Source organism: Chiloscyllium punctatum, chromosome 8, assembly GCF_047496795.1.
Source record: "Chiloscyllium punctatum isolate Juve2018m chromosome 8, sChiPun1.3, whole genome shotgun sequence".
Taxonomy (NCBI): domain Eukaryota; kingdom Metazoa; phylum Chordata; class Chondrichthyes; order Orectolobiformes; family Hemiscylliidae; genus Chiloscyllium; species Chiloscyllium punctatum.
The window spans coordinates 54,468,443-54,492,974 of record NC_092746.1 but is presented as its reverse complement, the minus strand read 5'-3'; the positions used below and the strand labels follow the sequence as shown (position 1 = coordinate 54,492,974).

Genomic DNA, 24,532 nt, shown 5'->3' with positions numbered 1-24,532 from the left:
TGTAGGGTTAGGGTAAGGGCTTGGGAGAAGGTGCCTCCACCCCTAAAATAGTTGAACTCAATATTGAATCCAGATGGCTGTAGAGTTCCCAAGCAAAAAATTAGGTGCTCCCTTGATGATAAATGTCAGTTCTGATTCTATTTAATTAGGATTTGTGTAGTTAACAATTGGTCAAGGTCCACTATTCATGCTCCACCAGGTAGGTAGAAATACTGGTAATTGAAACCTCTATTACATTTCCTAAGGATGTTGAAGAAGCAGGAGTTTTTGGGGTATCCACTCAACTCACTGACTTCTGGGTCTGAAAAAGCAGAATTCTAAGACCAGAGTTGGTTGCTAGATAACTATTAGCATAAGACCCTAGCCCTGTCAAAACTGTTTTCTTTCTTCAGTAATTGCAGCAATAAATTTATTCTGCCTTGCTTTGCTTAGCTGCCTCTCCAAAGTCACTTGATTATCAGCAAAACAGCAGGTAGCTTGCAGCAGATGTTAGACCTTTGACGTCAATAATTAGCAGGTCAGAGCCCACATACTGCTGAATACAATTCCAAGATATCACATTAGATTAGATTACTTACAGTGTGGAAACAGGCCCTTCGGCCCAACAAGTCCACACCGCCCCGCCGAAGTGTAACCCACCCGTACCCCTACATCTACATCTACCCCTTACCTAACACTATGGGCAATTTAGCATGGCCAATTCACCTGACCTGCACATCTTTGGACTGTGGGAGGAAACCGGAGCACCCGGAGGAAACCCACGCAGACACGGGGAGAACGTGCAAACTCCACACAGTCAGTCGCCTGAGGCGGGAATTGAACCCGGGTCTCAGGCGCTGTGAGGCAGCAGTGCTAACCACTGTGCCACCGTGCCGCCCACATATTACTGCTCAATCCAGATGAATGTCCAAATAATTCTAGCTTCCTTCATATTGTGCTCCAATACAGAATGCATTAGAATGCCCATGATTTCCTGGAATCACTACTATCTGCCCCTGCCAGAAGTATAGATCTTGAAGATTATTATCACCATTAAACTCTTGTCAACAGCCCAACCTTGTTAATATTCAGCTTTCTATCTCAGTAAACTTGCGACATAAGCTAGATGTCAAGAAAAATTGACATGGAAACTAAATAAAAATTGAAAGAACTGCGGATGCTATAACTCAGAAACAAAAATAAAATTTCTGGAAAAGTTCAGCAAGTCTAGCAGCATCTGTGGAGAGAAATCAGAGATAATGTTTTGGATCAAGTGACCCTTCCTCCAAACTGCTCTGAGGAAGGGTCACTTGACCTAAATATTTACTCTGATTTCTCTCTACAAATGCTGTCAGACTTGCTGAGCTTTTCCAGAAATTTCTAATTTTGCAACATGGAAACTGAAGTGGGTATGTGGCAAAGCTTGCTCTGGAGGGCTTAGATGATATGCTTTAGGCAGTAACATCTCAGGGCATGCTCTTGGGGCAACACCACCTGCATTCCATGTCCAAATGTATTGGCATCCAATACGTGCTGGCCTCTAATAACTGTTCTAAACTTCGGTGATGCTTCTCGGGCTGTACTATCATTGTAATACTACTGTAAGGACACTATGTGCTTGGTGACATGGACTCAGCTCATACACTAGATCAGTATACATTTGATGGTTAAGAACATTTTAGATGAAGGCATAGGCAAACAAGAAATTGATAAGAAAGGGAAGAATAATGTGCAGGTTAGGTGAATTGGCCATCCTAAATTGCTCGTACTGTTAGGTGAAGGGGTAAATGTAGGGGTCTGGGTGGGTTGCGCTTTGGCGAGTTGGTATGGACTTGTTGGGCCTGTTTCCACACTGTAAGTAATGAATCTAATCTAATCTAATAAACTATGAATGTAATCTTGCAAAAAAAGGTAAAAATGGACTGGAAGAGCTTCTCTGGTATGTAAAAAGAAACATTTGTCTAAGATGAATGTAGACCCACAGAATCAGCAGAATTTATAATGTGTGTGTTTTCACTGAGGAAGATATCAGAAATCTCCCTGAAGTTTAGAGACCCAAGTGACTTGAGAGAGTGACGATTTGAAGGGAATTTGTATTCGTAAGAAGGTTCCACTAGAGAAATCAACAAGGCCAAACATTGATCCATTCCTGAGACCTGATAGTGTACAACTCAAAATGTTGAAGGTGCCTGTAGAAATAGTTGATGCATTGGTAGTCATCTTCCAAAGTTCCATAGGCTCTAGAATGATTCCTACAGTTTGGAAGCATGGAAGTATTACCCCACTATTTATGAAAGGAGCAAAGGAAAACAACAGGGATTACAGACCTGTCAACCTTACATCAATTGCAGTGTAAAAGCTAAAGTATCATAACATTCCACCACCTTCATTACGTCTGAGTGCTGAGAGTTTTGTGGACAGCTGTTAATAAAGGGTCTCTAATTTTTTGTGTGCATATGTAGTGGGGAGAATCACAATATGGTGAACGTGACAAGCAAATAAACAGAGGGTTACTGTGGATGCCTCATTCAAAGACAGGCAGTGCCTGATTAAGGGTCCTGACACTACAAAGGGAAGGAAACCTATTGTGCCCAAACTTGTAAAAGTCAGCAAAGCCCAAGTGAGCAATTAGTGTATGCTTTCAAAGGTTACCAGAGTGCAGTCAGTCCACCAAAGATCTTACAAAAGCACCTGTAGATTGAAAGTGCTGAGATGAAATCTAATGCAGGAATTTTCTCGGATTTATGTTTTCCAAGTTGGGTTTGCTTGGTGAAATTAAAATTATTTATAGCAGCCTTTCAGCAAAATGACATTCAATACTAGTCCTGATTTATTGCCATTTGAATGAAACATAATTTATTGTAGGAAATATAATTATTGTCAGAACAGTAATCCTAGAATCCCTGACTAATGCACCTAACCTACACATCTCTGAACACTATGGGCAATTTAGCATGGCCAATTCACCTAACCTGCACATCTTTGGAAGCACCCGGAAGAAACCCGTGCAGACACGGGGAGAATATGCAAACTCCACACAGACAGTCGCCCAAGGCTGGAATCAAACCCGGGTCCCTGGCACTGTGAGGCAGCAATGTTAACCATTGAGCCACCATGCCGTCCATATCCTATCCGCGCCCCTCCTGATTCTATAAACCTCTAAAGGTCACCTCTCAATCTCTGATGCTCCAGGAACAATAGACCAGCCCATTCAACCTCTCCCCATAGCTCAAATCTTCCAACCTTGGCAACATCCTTGTAAATCGTTTCTGACCCCTTTTAAGTTTCACAACATCCTTCTGATAGAAGGGAGACCAGAATTGCATTCAATATTCCAAAAGTGGCCTAACCAATGTCGTTTAGGGCCACAATATGACCTCCCAACTCCTGTGCTCAATGCTTTGACCAATAAAGGAAAGCATACCAAATGCTTTCTTCACTATCCTATCTACCTACAACTCTATTTTCAAGGAACTATGAACCTGCACTCTAAGGTCTCTTTGTTTAGCAACACTTTCTAGGACCTTACCATTAAGTGTATAAGTCCTGCTAAGATTTACTTTCCCAAAATGCAGCACCTCGGGTTTACCTGAATTAAACTCCATTTGCCACTCCTCAGCCCTTTGGCCCATCTGATCAAGATCCCGTTATAATCTGAGGTAATCTTCTTCGCTGTCCACTACATCTCTAATTTTGGTGTCATCTGCAAACCTCCTAACTACATCTCCTATGTTCACATCCAATTCATTTATATTAATGGTGAAAAGCTGTGGACCCAGCACTGATCCTTGTGGCACACCACTGATCAAAGACCTGCAGTCTGAAAAGCAACCCTCCACCACCACCCTCCGCCTTCTATTGAGGGGTCAATTCTATATCCAAATAACTAGTTCTCCCTGTATTCTGTGAGATCTAACCTTGCTAACCAGTCTACCATGAGGAACCTTGTCGAACGCCTTACTTACGTCCATAAAGATCACGATTACCACTCTGCCCTCATCAATCCTCTTTGTTACTTCTTCAAAAACTCAATCAGTTCATGAGACATGATTTCTCATGCACAAAGCCATGTTGACTATCCTTAATCAGTCCTTGCCATTCCAAATCCATGGACATCCTGTTCCTCAGGATCCCCTCCAACAACTTGCCCACTACCGATGTCAGGCTCACCAGTCTTGCAGACAAGCTTCTCTATGTCTGAAAGATGCAATCCAGTTGTTTAGAACTGAAAAGTAAATATTTTGTACAAAGTTAAAAATTTCCTTTTCTGTGCATGATTATTTTAACAAAGTGCTTTTACATGATTGCAATTTTAAAATGTCTTATGAGCAGCAAGTATACCTGCCAGGGTAGTTTATCATAACGGTCAAGAATCCATAAAAATGTGAATTTTTAAAAATTATTTGATATATTGTTGGCACAAAATGTGGTGGCATTCAATTATGCAGTTGCTCTTTTGGATTACTTATCAAGATTTTGTATAAAAACCTTTTGCAAATTTTAAAGTGTAAAAAACGACAAATTCACAAGTTCTTTAAACATTGATTCAGAAACACTTATGGAAACACTTTAACCAATGAGAATGGTCTTGTCACCTTTGGATTTAAACAGAAGATTTACAGCCATAAAAAAGACTGACTCCATCATCATCTGTCTAAGAAATAAATAGTTCTGTTACTTATTATACTGGAGCAAATTGAGTGGATTCTATGTGTGATAAATTATAATGTTGTTTCAGGTTTGAAGATGGCACAATTTCTTTCCTTGATATAATAGCAATAAATCATGGATTTGATGCACTGGATAAATTTACAGGTCAGTTACAAAGTATAATATTAAATGTAAGTATAATGTTAAATCTGTTTAAGCTTTATAAGAATTGCATAAAAATGGGTCATAATATTCCAAACCATTGCAATTTTTTTATTGAATAAACTAGTGACAGAGATTGCAAGTGTGTTGAAGTCTTAACAGTGAACCTATATCATGTGGATTGCAGAGTTCAAAAGGTGGCTCATGAACGTATTCTTAAGGGTAATTAAGGATGGATTTGCCAGCAATGCACATACTCCATGAGTGAATAAGATACAATCTTGTATTTATTGGTCAGTGCCACATTGAAAACAATGGGTGTCTGGAAGTAAGTGACATATGACAGGACCGAGCCAGGCAGGGACAGTAATGAATACTGAGGAGTACGTCAGTAAATCTATTGACGGCAGATCTTGACTTTGTGCAGTACTCTAAACCAGGTAACAGTGATTCGGTAGCCTATTTCCCATTGCTGTAAATTTCATTTCCATTAATAATTGATAGTTCTGTGGCTTCCTTCTCTGTTGTGATTGTCTATACCTGTAAGCAAGAGGGCTGTTTGTTACTGTGCTTGACTGATGTGCCTGGTATGCAAATGTATTCACTTACCTTGTTCACTTCAGTGAAGCCAGTAAAATCTTTTCAATTCATTGCTATATCCTTTGGACAAAGCTGCAAGCATTGCCCAAGTTACCTGCTCCTACTCCTTTCTGCCAATGACCCATCCCATCCCCTGGACTTGTTGGAGTATATAATTTTCTCACAATGCCAGTGGAGCACTGAGAATTCTGGCACTAGTCTAAAAAGAACAGTTGAGTTTTGCTGGAGCCAAGCTATGAGTCTGGAAATGAGTGAATGCACCAATTTTACACACTACTAATCTCATTCAGAACTATCAGGAGCAGTTACCATTACAAAAAAAACTGTTGAAAGCCTTCTTCATCACCCTGTCTACCTGTGACTCAATTTTCAAGGAGATTTGAATCTGTACCTCTACATCTCTTTGTTCTATAACACTCTCCAGGGCCCTATCATTGACTGTGTATGTTCTACCCTGGTTTGTCTTACCAAAAATGCTTTACATTTATCTAAATTAAACTCCATCTGCCATTCTTCAGCCCATTGGCCCAGTTTATCAAGATCTTGCTGCATTCCCAGATATCCTTCTTCACTGTCCTTTATACCACCAATCTTGGTGTCATTCGCAAACTTACTAACCACCCTCCTAAATTTTCATCCAAATCATTCATGTAAATGGCGAATAGCAGTGGAACCAGCACCGATTCCTTTGGTACACCATTCGTCACAGGCCTCCAGTCTGAAAACAACCCTCTACCACACTGCCCTCATCTACTTTCTTGGTCACCCCTTCAAAAAACTGAAATCACATCCATGAGATATGATTTCCCAGGCACAACGCCATGCTGACAATCCCAAATGAGTCCTTGCCTCTCCAAATGCCTGTAGATCCTGTCTCTCAGAATCCCATCTCACAACTTACCCACCATGGATGTTTGGCTCACCAATCTGTAGTTCCCAGACATTTCCTGAAATGATAGTGAAACAGCAGAATGTAAGCAGTTGAGGTAGTCCATGATATGGCTGTATTTGAGGGGCTTTCAAGACTATGTCACTGAAGGTGAAGAGTCAGTCACTTGTGAAGTTTTAATGAGATTTGGTGACCCACAGTGATAATAATGGCTGGATTTGAGTTGTTGAGAAATTGTGAGATCAAACATGACCACATTTGCTGTTTGATGTATTTTGTGTGGTGTCTGACCATAGTTGTCTGTTACATTTATTCATTTTATTTTAGGCTTGAGATATTAGACTATATAAGTAATTTCTATTTTTGCACAGTTTTGAACATTTCCTTTTTCCAGTCTATGCATGTCTTGTTTAAGTTTATTTGTAATCATTATTATTCTTTGATGAACTTACTCGATTCTAATACTAAAATATATACTACAGTATAATACACATGTTTGTTGGCCATATTATCACCCTGATTAAATTTAAATTTGTTGTGACCATTACAGGAGTGAAACTAGAAAGGAGTTAATGTACCTCTCCAACCTCAGTCCGCACTCTGAATTCTGTAGTCAGAAGTGAAAGGAATGTGAGAAAGTAATTGCACTTTATCTAGTTTAAAAAAAATCATTATTTTGGGGATGCGTATTTCAGAGCCACTTTAGTTATTTTGTGTGCATTCCTTGCATCTTACAATGCTCCTCTTTTCCTTTCTGTTTTTTCCCTTCCACCTTCCTCTGAAGATTTGGAGTTTTTGTTGCAATATGCGTTCATCTTTATGCATGACCCAAAACATCTTGTAGTTATGTCATGGCAATTTTACTGGACTAATAATCCAGGGACCCAAGCTAATAGTCCAGGGATGTGAATTCAAATCACATTATTGCAGCTAGACAAATTTAAATTTAATCAATAACCCTGAAATTAAAAGCTAATCTCAATAGTGAAACCATGGAATTGCAGAATAATAAAACTCTGTCCTTTAGGTCAGGAGCCCTGCCATCATTACCCAGTCTGGTCTTCATAATACTCCACACCCAAAGCATTCTGGTTAACTCTTAAGTATCACCTGATATGATTAAACATGCTTCTCAGTTGTATTAAAGGCATCAGACTGACAAAGGCACATTACTAGACATTGTAAAAATCTCCTCACTACCATCTGAGGCAATCTTTTCACACAGAGGGTGGTACAGGTATGGAATGAGCTGCCAGAGGAAGTGGTGGAGAGTGGTACAATTGCAACATTTAAAAGACATTTGGATGGGTATATGAATAGGAAGGGTTTGGAGGGATATGGGCCGGGTGCTGGCAGGTGGGACTAGATTGGGTTGGGATATCTGGTCGGCATGGAAGGGTTGGACCGAAGGGTCTGTACATCTCTATGACTCTATGATTCTATCTGAGGACTTGCTGTAAATTGGAGAGCTGTTTCACAGAAAAGTCAAGAAACAGCATGAAACAACTTTACTCACTGATTCGTACCTTAGAGAAAATATCCCAGACTTTTCCATATCCATCCCTGGGTATGTCCTGTCCCATTCACAAGACAAACCCAACATGGTGACACGGTGGTATAGAGTTGGACTGTTCAACTTCAAACACCATGCAGATTCTTGCCATCAGGTCAAGCAAGTGCAAAGAAACCTTCTTTTGATTTCCATCTATACCCCAATGTCAGTTGATTATTTTGTACTCCTCTGAATTGCATGCATCTTGCATAAAGCATGAAGGATAGCAAGGACACAGAATAAACTCTTGGTTAAGGACTTCAATCCCCATCGTCAAGAGTGCTTCATAGCAGCACCACTGATTGAGCTGGTTGGACCTTAATGAAATAGCTGCTAGATTGGCTCGCTGGCAGGGAATGCAGGAAGAAACACATGGGAAAATCATACTTGATCTCGCCATCACCAATACTACCAATCACAGATTTATCTGTCCCTTACCAATTGGTAAAAATGATTACCATAAAGTCCTTGTAGAGACAAAGCTCCATCTTCCCGCTGAGAATCCCACCATTATATTGTGTAGGAGTACCACTGCAATAAATGAGATACATTAAGAACACTTTGTACATCAAGCCACTTCGGAGCAGCCCCGAGGTGGGAGCTGGGAGGAGATGACGTTGGTGCAAGGTGATTGTCGGGAAGACCGGTAAGTATATTTAAACTTCTTACCTTCAGGCCAACAAGGGAGGAGCGAGCAGAGGACTTCTGGGAAAGGTAAGTAGAAGAGTTTGCGTTACCCGAGACACTACTCGGGTAGTGTTTCCCACCCATCCTCCTCCTCTAACATAAAAAAGTTGTGGGAGACAGATTGACAAGCTAAGGTAACTAGTTTATTTACTAATCCTTTTTTTTAATAGTCACTTCGGGAGTTAGAATAGTGGGAATGGAGGTTAGGGCAGTGGAATGTTCCTCCTGCAGAATGTGGGAAGTAAGGGTCACCACTAGTGTCCCTGCTGACTACATCTGTGGGAAATGCACCCAACACTAGCTCCTCGCAAACTGCATTAGGGAACTGGAGCTGGACTTGGCTGAACTTCGGATCATTCGGGAGGCAAAGGGGGTTATTGACAGGACTTACAGAGAGGTAGTCACTCCCCAGATAAAAGAAAAAGACAGATGTATGACAGTTAGGGGACAGAAAGGGAACTGGCAGGCAGTGCAGGGATTCCCTGTGGCCATTCCCCTCAATAATAAGTATACCATTTTGGATACTGTTGGAGGGGGGATGACTTACCAGGGGAAAGCAGTGGGGCACCTGCTGCTCAAAAGGGAAGGGTGAAGAGGAGCAGAGCAGTAATCATTGGGGACTCGATAGTTAGGGGGACAGATAGGAGGTTCTGTGGGAACGAGAGAGACTCACGGTTGGTGTATTGCCTCCCAGGTGCCAGGGTCTGAGATGTCTCTGATTGTGTTTTTGGGATCCTTCGGGGGGAGGTCCACATTGGCACCAATGACATAGGTCGGAAGAAAGATGGGGACTTGAGGCAGAACTTCAGGGAGCTAGGATGGCAGCTTAGAGCTAGGACAAACAGAGTTGTTTTCTCTGGTTTGCTGCCTGTGCCACGTGCTAGTGAGGTGAGGAATAGGGAGAGAAAGGAGTTGAACACGTGGATACTGGGATGGTGCAGGAGGGAGGGTTTCGGGTTTTTGGATAATTGGAGCTCTTTCTGGGGTAGGTGGGACCTCTACAAGCAGGATGGTCTTCATCTAAACCAGAGGGGTACCAATATCCTGGGTGGGAAATTCACTAAAGCTATTAAGGTAGATTTAAACTAATACAGCAGGGGGATGGGAACCAAAATTGTAGGACAGGTACAGAAGAGGATTAGAGTAGGTAGTTCCAAAATCAAGTATCTGACACTGGCAAGCAAGAACCTGGATTGAAGTGTGTGTACTTCAATGCGAGGAGCATCTGAAATAAAGTGGGTGAACTAGTAGCGTGGGTTGGTACCTGGTACTTCGATGTTGTGGCCATTACGGAGACATGGATAGAACAGGGATAGGAATGACTGTTGCAGGTTCCGGGATTCAGATGTTTCAGTAAGAACGGAGAAGATGGTAAAAGAGGGGGAGGTGTGGCATTGTTGATCAGGGACAATATTACAGTTGTAGAAAGGATGTTTGGGGACTCGTTAACTGAGGTAGTATGGGCTGAGGTTAGAAACAGGAAAGGAGAAGTCACCATGCTGGGAGTTTTCTATAGGCCTCTGAATAGTCCCACAGATGTAGAGGAAAGGATAGCAAAGATGATTCTCGATAGGAGTGAGAGAGGCAGGGTAGTTGTCATGGGGGACTTCAACTATCCAAATATTGACTGGGATCACTACAGTATAAGTACTATAGATGGGTCAGTTTTTGTCCAGTGTGTGCACGAGGGCTTCCTGACACAGTATGTAGGCAGGCCTACAAGGGGCAAAGCCACTTTAGATTTAGTACTGGGTAACGAGCCTGGCCAGGCATTCGATTTGGAAGTAGGTGAGCACTTTGGAGACAGCGATCACAATTCTGTCAGGTTTACTTTAGTGATGGAAAGGTTAGGTGTACTCCACCGAGCAAAAGTTACAGCTGGGGGAAGGGACATTACGATGCAATTAGGAAAGATTTAGGAAGCGTAGAATGGGGAAGGAAAGTGCAAGGGATGAGAACATTAAAAATATGGAGCTTATTCAAGGAAAAGCTCCTGTTTGTCCTAGATAGGTATGTACCTGTCAGGCAGGGAGGAAGATATAGAACGCGTGAGCTGTGGTTTACTAAGGAAGTGGAATCCCTGGTCAAGAAGAAGAAGAAGAAGACTTATGTTAGGACAAAATGTGAAAACTCAAGGCGCTTGAGGGTTACAAGAAAGTCATGAAAGACCTAAAAAGAGAGCTCAGAAGAACCAGGAGGAGACATGAGAAGTTGTTGGTGGATAGGATCAGGGTTAACCCGAAGGCTTTCCAGAGGTATGTCAGGAATAAAAGAATGACGAGAGTTAAGTTAGGGCCAATCAAAGATAATAGTGGGAAATTGTTTGTGGAGTCAGAGGAGATAGGGGAAGCACTAAATAAATATTTTTCGACAGTGTTCACTATAGAAAATGAAAATGTTGGCGAGGAAGATACAGAGATACTTGCATTTAGACTAGAAAAGATTGAGGTTCACAAGGAAGAGGTATTAGAAATACTGCAGAGTGTGCAAATAGACAAGTCCCTTGGGCCGGATGGGATCTATTCTAGGATCCTCTGAGAAGCAAGGGAAGAGATTGCCGAGCCTTTGGCATTGATCTTCAAATCATCATTGTCTACAGGAATAGTGCCTGAGGACTGGAGGGTAGCAGATGTGGTTCCCTTGTTCAAAAAGGGTAGTAGAGGCAACCCTGGTAATTACAGACCAGTGAGTCTCACTTCAGTTGTTGGTAAAGTGTTGGAAAAGGTCATAAGAGATAGGATTTATAACCATCTAGAAAAGAATAATCTGATCAGGGACAGTCAGCACGGTTTTGTGAAGGGTAGGTCATGCCTAACGAATCTTATTGAGTTTTTTGACAAAGTGACCAAACAGGTTGATGTGGTGTATATGGATTTCAGCAAGGCGTTCGATAAGGTTCCCCACAGTAGGCTTTATACAAAATGAGGAGGAATGAGATTGTGGGAGACATAGCAGTTTGCATCAGTAATTGGCTTGCTGAAAGAAAACAGAGGGTTGTAGTTGATGGAACATGTTCATCTTGGTGTCCAGTTACTAGCGGCGTACTGCAAGGGTCGGTGTTGGGTCCACTGCTGTTCATCATTTTTATAAATGACCTGGATGAGGGCTTAGAATGGTGGGTTAGTAAATTTGCGGATGACACTAAGGTCGGTGGAGTTGTGGATAGTGACGAAGGATGTAGTAGGTTGCAGAGAGACATAGATGGGATGCAGAGCTGGGCTGAGAGGTGGCAAATGGAGTTTAATGTGGACAAGTGTGAGGTGATACACTTTGGACGGAGTAATCGGAATGCAAAGTACTGAGCTAATGGTAAGATTCTTGGGAGTGCAAGTGAGCAGAGCGATCTCGGTGTCCATTTACACAGATCCCTGAAAGTTGCCACCCGGATTGACAGGGTTGTTAAGAAGGCATACAGTGTTTTGGCCTTTATTAATAGATGGATTGAGTTCCGGAATCAGGAGGTTATGCTGCAGCTGTACAAAGCTCTGGTACGGCCACACTTGGAGTATTGTGTACAGTTCTGGTCACCGCATTATAAGAAGGATGTGGAAGCTTTGGAAAGGGTGCAGAGGAGATTTACTAGGATGTTGCCTGGTATGGAAGGAATGTATTATGAGGAAAGGCTGAGGGCCTTGAGGCTGTTCTCGTTAGAGAGAAGAAGGTTGAGAGGTGACTTAATAGAGACATACAAGATAATCTGAGGCTTAGATAGGGTGGACAGGGAGAGCCTTTTTCCAAGTATGGGGACGGCAAACACGAGGGGACACAACTTTAAAGTGAGGGGAGATAGGTAGAAGACAGATGTCAGAGGTAGTTTCTTTACTCAGAGAATAGTAATGCTTTGCCTGCAACGATAGTAGATTCGCCAAGTTTAAGTGCATTTAAGTCATCATTGGACAGGCATATGGACATACATGAAATAGTGTAGGTGGGATGGGCTTCAGATTAGTATGACAGAGCGGCGCAACTTTGAGGGCCGAAGGGCCAGTACTGCGCTGTAATGTTCTATGTTTTATGTTCTATGTAACATCTAACAGATCAAAACTGGGCATTCATGAGGCACAGTGAACCATCTGCTGCAACAAATTGTATTTAACCACAATCTGTATCATTGTGGCCCTGCCAATCCCTCACTCTACCAATACCATCAAACCAGAAGAGTAATCATAGAATTTCCACAGTGTGGAAAGAAGCCATTTGGTCCATCAAGTCTGCACTGACCCTCCAAAGAGCATCCCATCCAGACCATACATGGTTAAACATCTAGCCAAGACATCCTTACACATTCCGTATTTACCATGGTCAAACTACCTAACCTGCATGTCTTTGGACTATGTGAAGGAATTGGCGCACCCAGCGGAAACCCACGAAGACATGGGGAGAAGGTGTAAACTCTACACAGATAGTCATCCAAGACTGTCCCTAGTGCTGTGAGCCAGTAGTGCTAACCACTGAACCACCATGCCACCCTTGGTTCAATCTTGGTTTAAAGAGAAGTGAAAGAGAACAAACTAAGAGCAATACCAAGCATACCTAACTGAGATGCCTACCTGAAGAAGTAACACCACAGGACTGTATGTATGCTGAACAGCAGAAAAAGGATGCAATAGAACAAGACAATTCCACAACCAATGGATCAGATCAAATATCTAAGTCCAGTCATGAATGTCAACAGGTGTTTAGTTAAATAACTGGTGGAGAACTCTGCACAAACATTCTGATCTTCATTGATAGGTGTCCAGTATGTCAGGTCAAAACACAAGTTAAATATGCCAAGTGTATGATCCGTGTGAGCCTTCTCCTAAAACATCCAACATCATAAATGTTGATCTTTTGCCTGTTCAATTCACAACACATGATATCAAGGAATGGCTGAAAGCAGTTCACACAGTGAAGGCCACCAAGCCTCAAAATAAGGCAATTATAGTACTCTAAACTTATTATCCAGCACTATCTCTGCCTGTAGATAAGCGAATCCAATGTTACTCAAATAGTCCTATTTATGAAAAGCAGGACAAATCTAATCTGACCGATTTCTGCCCCTGTAGTCTACGTTTGATCCTCAAATAAGTGATGAGAGTTGATACTGGCATTGCAGTCAAGTGGTAATAACTTATCAACAACTTGGTCAGCAATATTTAGCTTGGGTTCTGCCAGGCTCACTCAGCTTCTGACCTCATTACAGACTTGGTACAAACATGGACAAAAGACCTAAATTCCACAGGTGAGTGACGTGACTTCCCTTGATGTCAAGGTGGCACTTCAACAAGTGTAGCATCAGGAGCTGCAGCAAAGTTGAATTGTATGGTAATCAGAAGAAAATGTCTCCAGTGTTTGGAGTCATATCCGACACAAAGAAAAATGGTTGTGGATGTTGAAGCCTTCATCTTAGTCCAAGAACATCACTGCAGGAATTCCTTAGAATAGTATCCAAGGTTTAATCACCTTTAACTGCTGTATCCGTTGCCTTCATCATAAGGTCAGAAGTGGGAATGTTGACCAAGGATTGCACAGCACTCACTGAGTTGTAATGAAGCAGTCTATGTCCATCTGCAGAAATACCTGGAAGGCACTGATATGCTAGGCAATTCCCATCTTCAACAAGAGAGTATCTAACCTCTATCCTGAAGTTCAACAAAGTCTCAATATCTAGGGAGTTATTACTGAACTGGACCAACCAGGTAAGTAATGTTGCCAAAAGAGTAGGTTGTGACTGAGAAAGCTATGATGAGTAACCCACCTGTTACTCCACATCTACAAGGTGGAAGTAAGAGGTCTGATAGAATACTTGCCACTTGTCTGGATGAATACAGCTCCAACATTACTCAAAGGTCAACAACATTAGAACAAAACATCCTGTTTATTTGCCATACCATCCCACTGTGTTCATCATTCACTTTATACAGAACAAAGTGTGCAACCATATGTGCAATCTAGACAATACTGCGACAACTTGCAAAGCTACTTCAATATAATTTGTAAAATGCTGCAGTCTCAGTCCATGCACAGGGAACCCACCACCTGCAAAATCCCTCCAAGCACAGTCACAGTATTATCCTACCTTGGAATTATATTGCCTTTCCTTCACTGGTGCTGAGTCACAATACTGGATTGAGAGTTTACCTATACTAGATATATAGGTGGTTTAAGACAGCTCGCCAACAGCATCTCAAAGCATGGCCAACAAATGTTGGCTTTGGCAGGCATGTTCACAAGTTATGAATGAATAAAAAGATTGTGAATATTGGTAAATTATTCAATCACATGTCAATACTGATCTAGACCCACCAGATGCCCAGAACATAAATTTCTAGTTGGTGCCACCACCTAGTAACCACAAAGATTGGTTGCATTTCTCACTCCACTGTTGAAACTGGTGCATGTATTCTGTGCTCCATCCCAGCAGCGATGAAGTAATTCCTACAAATTAGCCAAAAAGAGTAGCAGGCCTCAGGATTGGGAGCAGTTTAGATTTCTGAAAAGGAGGACGAAGGGTTTGATTAAGAGGGAGAAATAGTGTACAAGAGTAAGCTTGTAGGGAACATGCAAACTGGTATACAAACATGCATACAGGTATGTAAAGAGAAAAATATTAGTGAAGACAAATGTCTTCAGAATCAGAACTTTCCAATCAGAACCAAGCAAAGTTATAATGGGGAGCAAAGAGATGGCAGGATTTTGGTTCTACCTTCAGAAAAGAATGTTAGGCAACGCATGGTCTGGTGAGAGAGGAACTGGAGAAAATTAGTATTAGTAGGGAAACGGGTGTTCGGAAAATTGATGGGACTAAAGGCCAATAAATCCTCAGAGCCCAATAATCTACATCCCGATTAATAATGTGACCCTAGAAATAGTGGATGCATTGGTCATGGCCTTTCAAGATTCTATAGACTCTGCTAATGTAATTCCACTGTGTTAAAAAAAACTGGAAAGAAAACAGGATTACAGAGTGGTTAGCCTGACGCCTGTAGTAGGAACATTGCTAAAGTCCATTGTAAAAGATTTAATAGCAGAACACTTGGAAAACAGTGACAGCATTAAGCAGATTCAGCATGGATTTACGAAACAGAAATCATGCCTGAAAGATCTATTGGAAAGTTTGAAAGATATGCCTAGTAGAGTTGATGAGACGAAACCAGTGATGTAGCTTATTTGATCTTTCAAAAGTCTTTCAATAATATGCCGTATCAGTAATTATTACGTCAAGTTAAAGCACATGGGAGTGGGGCTAATGTACTGTCATGGGTAGAGAATTGGTTGACAGACTGAAAGCAAAGAGTCAGAATAAATGGGCCATATTCTGAATGGTAGCCACTGACTAGTAGGGTACCGCAGGGATCAGTGCTTGGACCCCAGCTCTTAGCTATTAACATATACTAATGATTTAGCTGAGGAAACTAAATTTAGTGTCTCCAAGTTTGCTAAAGAATGGGAGGGTGAATTTTGAGAAGGATGTTTCAGTGTGATTTGGACAAATTGAATGAGTGGGCACATGCATGGTAGATGAACTATAATGTCCATAAATACGAAGTTATCCACTTTGGTAGCAGAAGCAGAAAGACAGATTCTTATCTGAATGGCGATAGTTTGGGAAAGAAGGACGTATGACAAGGCCTGAGAGTCTTTGTACACCAATTATTGAAAGTAAGCTTGCAGGTGCAGTAGATGGAGAAGAGGTCAAATGGTATGTTGGCCTTCATAGCAAGAAGATTTAAGTACAAGAGCAGGAATGTTTTGGTGCAACTGTACTGAGCCTCGGTGAGACCACCCCTAGATGATTGTGTGCAGTTTTGTCCTCCTCATCTGAGGAAGCATAATCCAGCTATGGAGCAAGTACAACAAATGTTTACCAGACTGATTCCTGGTATGGCAGCATTGACATAAGACGAGAGACTAAATGAAATAGGACCATATTCACAGGAGTTTAGGAGAATAAATGGTAATCTGATAGAAAACTATAACATTTTATTAGAACTAGTCAGAGCAAATGCAGAATGGATATTCTCAATGATTGAGGATTCCAGAGCCACAGATTATAGTTTAAGTTTGCAGATAACATCAAAGTTGGAGGTATAGTGGACAGCAAAGAAGGTTACCTCAGATTAGAATGAGATCTTGATCAGGTGGGCTAATGGGCTGAGAAATGGCAGATGGAGTTTAATTTAGATAAATGTGAGATGCTGCATTTTGGGAAAGGAAATCCTAGCAGGACTTATAACTTAATGGTAAGGTCCTAGGGACTGTTGCTGAACAAAGAGACCTTCGATTGCAGGTTCATAGTTCCTTGAAAGTGGAGTCGCAGGTAGATAGTATAGTGAAGAAGGCATTTAGTATGCCTTTATTGGTCAGAGTATTGGATACAGGGGTTGGGAGGTCATGTTGCGGCTGTACAGGACATTGGTAAGGCCACTGGTGGAATATTGCGTGCAGTTCTGGTCTTCTTCCTATCAGAAAGACTTTGTGAAACTGAAAGGGTTCAAGAAAGACTTACAAGGATGTTGCCAGGGTTGAAGGATTTGAGCTATAGGGAGAAGTGGAATAGGCTGGGGCTGTTTTTCCTGGAGCATCGGAGGCTGAGGGGTGACCTTATAGAGGGTTATAAAATCATGAAAGGCATGGATAGGGTAAATAGACAAAGTCTTTACGCTGGGGTTGGGGAGTCCAGAACTAGAGGGCAAAGGTTTAGGGTGAGAGAGAGGAAAGATATAAAAGAGACCTAAGGGGCAATCTTTTCATGCTGAGGCTTGAAATGGAATGAGGCTGGTACAATTGCAACAATTAAAAGGCATCTAGATGGGTATATGAATAGGAAGGGTTTGGAGGGATATGGGCCAGGTGGGACTAGATTGGGTTGGGATATCTGGTCGGCATGGACGGATTGGACTGAAGGGTCTGTTTCTGTGCTGTACATCTCTATGAGTCTTCTGATACAGGTAGGCCATTTAGAGCTGAGATAAAGACAAATTTCTTCACTCAATGATGAGTGTGTGGAATTTTCTGCCTTAGAAAGTGGTTGATGCCAAAACATTGAATTTTTCAAGAAGGAGATAGATGTTGGGGCAAAAGGGGTTAAAGGATATGGAGAGTAAATGGAAATAGGGTACTAAGTTAGATGATCAGCCATGAAAATACTAAATGGCAAATTGGGCTAACAGGACCGAATAGCTTACTGCTGTTACTATTTATCTATATTTCTTTGTTTCAACATGCATTATGAATCAAAGCTGAGACTTTACAGGTTTGCGTAGTTTAGCTATTTGCAAATTTAACCAGCACCCCAATAAATGGATCAGCTTAGCCTACTTAAAAAATTCTTTAACACTGCTGTTGAAGATCATTTCGCAGTCATATGCCAAACAATCCACACAATCCTCCAATGAAATATTAAACTTCATTGCACTTAAAGACCATTTTGCCAGATTTAATACATTTAATGAATTTTAATACAGAATGAAATTTCCCAGATGTCTAAAATATTAATCACCAGCTGCTAAACTCTATTGATTAGTATATAATACAGAACCAACCAATGTGCTAATTTAAAAAAAACACACAGGCATTTATTGATTTTCTGTCCCACTTAAACTACAGTCAACACCAGGTTTACATAGCCATAAAAAACATGATTTCCACAGGAGAATAAAATAATTATTTTTTTTTCAAACAAATGATTGCTTATTTTGTAATGTTAATTGCATGAATAATTTGAAATGACATAACATAGAAATATAGATCCTAAATGGCCCATGCCATGTATTTAAACTGTGACCCCTCGTTCTGGATAAATAAAAGCTCAATAACTGCTGCACAAGACCTTTTGGAGTCTCAACAGGGAGATTTTAATTTGTCCCTAATTAGTTGGTTGGAAGGCTGGTTTGAAATGTAGAGTGATGCCAACAGTGTGGGTTCAATTTCTACACCAACTGAGGTTACTATGAAGGAATCTCCTTTTCAACCTCTCTCCTAGCCTGAGGCATGGTGGCCCTAAGGTTAAACCAACACCAGTCACCTCTTTCTAAAGAGAGAGCAGGCCTTTGGTCTGGTAAGACTATGGTGACTGTTTTTTTACATCTCTTCAACTTCCCTCGTTCTTAGAATCCTTCTTCCTCACTGGGATATATCTTTTCTGTGAGCCATAAACTGTTTCCTTAAATATTTACCATTGTTCCAAAGCACTTTTAACTGCTAAATTTCTATGATACTTCATTCCTATGTAAATACCATTCTTTCACTTAGCACAAATGTTCTGACCCAAGTTCCTCACCCTCATATTGAATGCTAAATTCGGCTGTGTTATGGTCACTGCTTTTTAGGGCATCTTTCACTCTGATATCATTTATTAAACTTGCCTCATTACACATCACCAGATCTAAAATACCCTCATTCCTGAATCCACAGCATATTGTTTTGGGCTACTGTCCCAAATAGACTGTGAATTCTTCCTCATGGTTGCTTCTCCTAATCTGACTATCCCAGTCGATATGAACATTAAAGTCATTCATGATTAATATACTGCCTTTATTATATGTCTTCATGATCGCTTGATTTATCCTCTGTGCTACCAGATAGCTTATAGAAAATTCCTACCAGAGTCTTTTTTTTTCATTTTCATTTCTTACTTCCACCATATGGATTCTACATCTTTCTATCATTTCTACTTATTCCATCCTATACTGACAATGCTACCCCATCACCCTTTCCTTCCTACCTGACCTTCAAAAAAATCAAATGCCTGAAGTATTTAGTTCCCAACTTTGATCTTATAAGCATGTCTCCATAATGGCTACACGATAATACCCATTAACCTGTACTTGTGCCATCAATTCAAAATCAATTCATTTATCCCGATTTCTGCGAGCATTCAATTCAAGAGACATCAATTTTGCATTTTTACCATTCTTCCATCTTTGACACAGTTTACTCCTATTTTTCGATGTCTGCATTCTCTCCCTTCCTGTTCCACTTTGAATGTCACTATTCAAATAGCTGCCCTGGAATGCTGCCATATCCTCTTGCTCTGTAAGCTTACATTTCTGCTTCCCCAAGCCACTGTACACCTGTCCTTTGCCCCCGTACCTGCCTAATTAGTTTAAAGCCCTCACTCCAACCCTAACTCATTCAATTTGCCAGGACATTGGTCCCAACACAGCTCCAGTGAAGCCCATCCCACTGGAACAGTTCCTTTCCACCCTAGTACTGGTCCCAGTGGCCATCTGGAGATCAGTCTGTAATTTTCAAGTGAATCTAGAACATGGATGAACAGTATACTTGTCTTTTTTAGACAGATGACGTGTAAAGCTGAAAATTGGTGCCTTATATTTTTTGTAGGACGATGATTACTGTTTGTAAGTGCAAATTGGTGGAGCATATGTCCCGGGTATTGAAATCAGACCATCGGTATGTTATAGTTCAGAAAGCCAGTTTGCAAAAGATAGAATTGGTGCCATTCTTTACACACATTTATAAAATTACACATTAGTAGCATGCATCTCCTAACCAGAATAAGCTGGATTTATTACTTTGCAGAAAAAGGCTGTTCAGCCCATCATGCCTTCAGCCGCTATATTATCTACTGCCAGTCTCCTGCCTTTTCCCCATGTCCAGGCATACCATTACGATCAAACAATTGTGTAATGCTCTCTTGAATGCATTAAATGAAACATCCTTCACCACATTTCTTGGCAGCACATTCTATACCCGAACTACTCACTGAATGAAAACCTTTTTCTGACCTTTGCTTCACTTGCATATATTGAAGAATGCATTTGGCATGCTTGCTTCTATCGGTGAGAGCATTGAGTACAGGAGTTGGGCTTCATGTTACAGCTGTGGAAATGGTTGATAAGGCCACATTTAGGATATTGTGTACAATTTTGATCACCCTGCTATAGGAAGGATGTTATTAAGTTGGAAAGAGTGCAAAAAAGATTTGCAAGGATATTACTAAGACTGGAAGGTTTGAGTTATAAGGAGAGGCTGATGGGCTGGCACGTTTTTTTTCCTGGAGCGTAGGAGGATGAGAGGTGCCCTTATAAAATCATAAGGTGAATATCCAAGATCCTTTCACCCGGGTAGGAGATTCCAAAACTAGAGAGCATAGGTTTAAGATGAGAGGAGAAAGATTTAAAAGGGACCTGAGAGGCATTTTTTTCACACAGGGGGTGATGTGTATATGGAATGTGCTGCCAGAGAAAGTGATATGGGTGGTACAGTTACTGCATTTAACATATTCATGTACATGCATAAGAAATGTTTAGAGGGATATGGGCGAAACACTTGCAAATTGTTTAGTTTAGGAAAGATTGTTAGCATGGATGAGTTGGACTAACGGACCTGTTTCTGTGCTGTATGACTCTATACCTTCTTGTTCTTGCTTCTCTTAAAAGCCAAAACAGCTTCTCTCTATCTACTCTCGCCAACTTTAAAATCTCATTCAGCTCCCCTTTCAGTCTTCTTCTGTCCAGGGAGACCCAGCTTCTTCAATCTTTGCACATGACTAAAGATTTTCATACCTGGAACCATGTATTCACAACTTTTCTATGACCTAGGACCCAATACTCAACGACACACCCCAGCTGAGGTCTAATAAGTGCCTTGTGGAAGTCCACGATCATCTCCTTGCTCTTGTATTCTCTATCCATACTCATAAAGCCAAGAACACAGCTTTATTTACGACTCTCTCCACCTGTCTTGCCACCTTCAATGAGCTGCGCACATATACACCCATGTCCCTGTGCTCCTGTACTCCCTTTAGAACTACACCCCCTACATTTTAGTGTTCTTCCAGTCAAAGTGCATCATCTCATACTTTTCTGTATTAAACCTCATCTGCCACCTATCCACCCATTCCACTAACCTGTCAATGTACTTTTGAAGTTCCACACCATCCTCCTCACAGTTTACAATTCTTCCAAGTTTAGTGTCATCTGGAAACTTTGAAATTATTCCCTGCAAACCAAGATCCAGATCATTAATATATAACCAGGAAAAGCAAGGGCCCCAATACTGACCCCTGAAGAGCTGCGCTACAAACGTACCTGCTTCCTGAAAAATAACCATTAACCATTATTCTATTTTCTATCACTTAGCCAATCTTGTATCCACATTGTCATTGTCTCTTTTACTCCATGACTGGCAACTTCCTTCACAGGTTTGTTGTGAGGCATTGTATCAAGCGCCTTCTGGAAACCATGTATATTACATCAAAAACATAACCCTCATCAATCCTCTCCATTACTTCTTTCAAAACCTCCATCAAGTTAGTTTCACACAAATTCCACTTTAAAAATCTATGTTGACTCTTTCTAATCAACTCAGCTTTTCCATGTTTCTACTGATTCTATCCCACCAAATAACTGTTTCCAAATGTTTTCCCATTACTGAACTAAACTAAACTAAACTAAACTAACTGCCCAATAATTGCTTGGATTAGCTTTCCAACCTTTTGTGAACATAGACATTATGTTGACAATTCCCCAGTCTTCTATTACCTCCCTGCAGTCTAAGAAAGACTGAAATATTTTGGCAAGTGGCTCCATAATCTGTACCCTTACTTCCTTCAAAATCCTTGGGTGCATCTTATCTACTCCTGGTGCCTTGGTAACTTTAAGTGCCAACAATCTATCCAAAAAGTAGAACGATACATCACAGGAGTTGTCCCTTAGGCCCACCAAGTCTTGGCCAACCATGATGCCATTCTAACCTAAAAGACTTGTTCCTTATTCATTCTGAACCCTCCTCGTTTCAGAGTTTCTTCTACTTTCATGCTAGCCTGGGCAGCATCCACGTCTTTTGTAAAAACGCATGCAAAGCATTCATTTAATACTTCAGCCATGCCTCTGCCCCTGTCTTTAAATTCTCTTTTTGGTTTCTGATCAGCCCTACTCCTCCTTTAACCTCCTCTCTAACTGTTATATACCTATAGAAGACTTTGGAATTTCCCTTTATGTTAGCAGCTTTTCTTTCTCATAATCCTATTTGCTTTTTACCTTCCCCAAACCTCCAGTATTTCTGCTGATTTTCATTTGTATTTTCTGCAGTGTACCTGTAGTAAACTCACCTTTTCTTTCTAATGTCAATTCTACTTTTAGGTTTCAGACTGTTTTTGTTTATAAGAGCTTCAGCTAAATCGCCAGTTCATGCCCGCAACTGCACACAATGAAATACAATTAATATGTAGTCAAAATGGTGGACTCTTTGTCAAAGACCTTCAGATCCTTTGTTCTTTTGTCAGAAAGTCCATCACCTCAGGCCTGACCAATTAGCTAGCTCAGTGTAAGAACCTGCTTTTGCATAACTGATGTAGCATTGTGTCTGTTTGACATTTAGAAAAGTTAGATTTTTAAAATACATTTTGGAGCATTATTTCTTCTGAAAAAAAGGTTGTTCAAGTTATAATTTATTTCTCTGTATACCTAAAAGCTTTTGAATAGAACAAAATAATCTAGTAGCAAAAGAAAATATGAATTAGTTCCTGTGTCCCTGGAGCAAATTAGGAATGATTGACCTTGAGATAACTTTCATTAAGCCTATAGGCATCAAATTTTATATTGCGCAACTTCTTCAGGCTGTTGCCCTTCTCCATCCGACCCTTTAGTTCATTTGTCGCTCTATTCCCTATTCCCTTCAGTTCAACCTTCTGCTCTTGTCTTTTTCAACCCAGCTCAAATTTGCACTTCTCTCTTCAAGTTGACACATGGTTATTATTATAATCAAGCAGGCATCTTAAACAATGAGTATGCAACTTTAGTACATCAGATATTATAGCAAAAAGCGTGTGTGTTAAACTACAGAAATCCACCCTGCTGTTTATTTCAAGCCAGAGACTTTAATTACAGTTTATCATCTCAAATAATGTGAGAATTTTGAATTAATTCTTTTAGTGAACATGGTGGTGTTTTCTCCAGGTGAACAATTGATTAAATTATGAAGCCCATAGTAACGCACGCATCTTTTTTGCAATGATATGCAAAATATGCAATTTTTTTGTACAGAGCTGCCAAGAAATAATAGGACGCTACTGTATGAGTATTAGGGATTGTGGAAATTGTACAGAAGGAAAATGGTGTGGGAGGCATGAAATAAAACAAAATGATAGAAAAATAGGTCTGTGGGCATTTGGAAAGAAAAAAATTTTACTGAAGTGAAGCTATTTTGCCTTTGATTTATTGGCTAACTTTATTAATATAGTGAGAATGCATAGCTAAAAGCTAACTGTAGTTAAATTTCATATCCTAGTCTAATGCAAACATTGCAAAGATTATGAACTAGATTTTAAATAATAGGCCTTATAGGAGGCAAATTATGTGTCCTGTGCACTCTGTTCAGTTACATGTGAAACTAGCACTTGTTTTTTTAATCCAAATATTTTTTCAAGTTTTTCAAATGTATATTTGTTTGCAAAATATGTTGAAACCGTGATTGCTGAATTGAGTGGAGGGGAATCTCACAGAAAGAATGTGCTTGGAACTTTTAAGAATTAATTCAGGCCATTTCACCTCATGCATTTGTAAGAAATATTAAAAATGACTGGGTAATATTTTAATTTAAACTATGAGTATTTCAGTCAAAAAATATTTTCTTTTCAAGCTTCTACATATTTTCTGCTAATCACTTCCTCATCTTTTGTTCAAAAAGTGCTTGTAAGTTAAATCCTACATGAGATTTCATGTTAATACTGTACCATTTAACAAAGAACATTTATAGCACAGTGAGAAACTATTCAATACATCGTTTTTGTACCATTCTTTGAAACATTAATCTAAAACTATTCCTACCCTCTCTTCCCTCCCCAGGGGTCTATATTTTTTATTCGAATATTTAATCTAATTCACTTATTTATCCAATCTTCCCAAAAACATGTGAAGATCTCTGCTTTAGCCACTTTCTATGAAAGAGCTTTCCCTGCACTAAAACCGTATACTTGAAGACACCTCTGTTAGTATCGCCCCAACTTTCACAATTGTAATTTAACATAGACAACCTTTAATCATTAACTCTGGAGGGAAGTAAAG

At 40.4% G+C, this 24,532-nt stretch overlaps 1 protein-coding gene across 3 annotated transcripts in view; it reads left to right on the top strand.

Annotated features, from left to right (window-relative positions):
* Positions 1–24,532, top strand: part of mocos (molybdenum cofactor sulfurase) — a 258,546-nt gene that overhangs the window by 68,861 nt on the left and 165,153 nt on the right. For all 3 annotated transcript variants that reach the window (XM_072575582.1, XM_072575580.1, XM_072575581.1), the window contains exon 5: positions 4,718–4,794. In XM_072575582.1, coding sequence (XP_072431683.1) covers positions 4,718–4,794 — 77 coding nt within the window. The remainder of the gene's footprint in view (positions 1–4,717; positions 4,795–24,532) is intronic.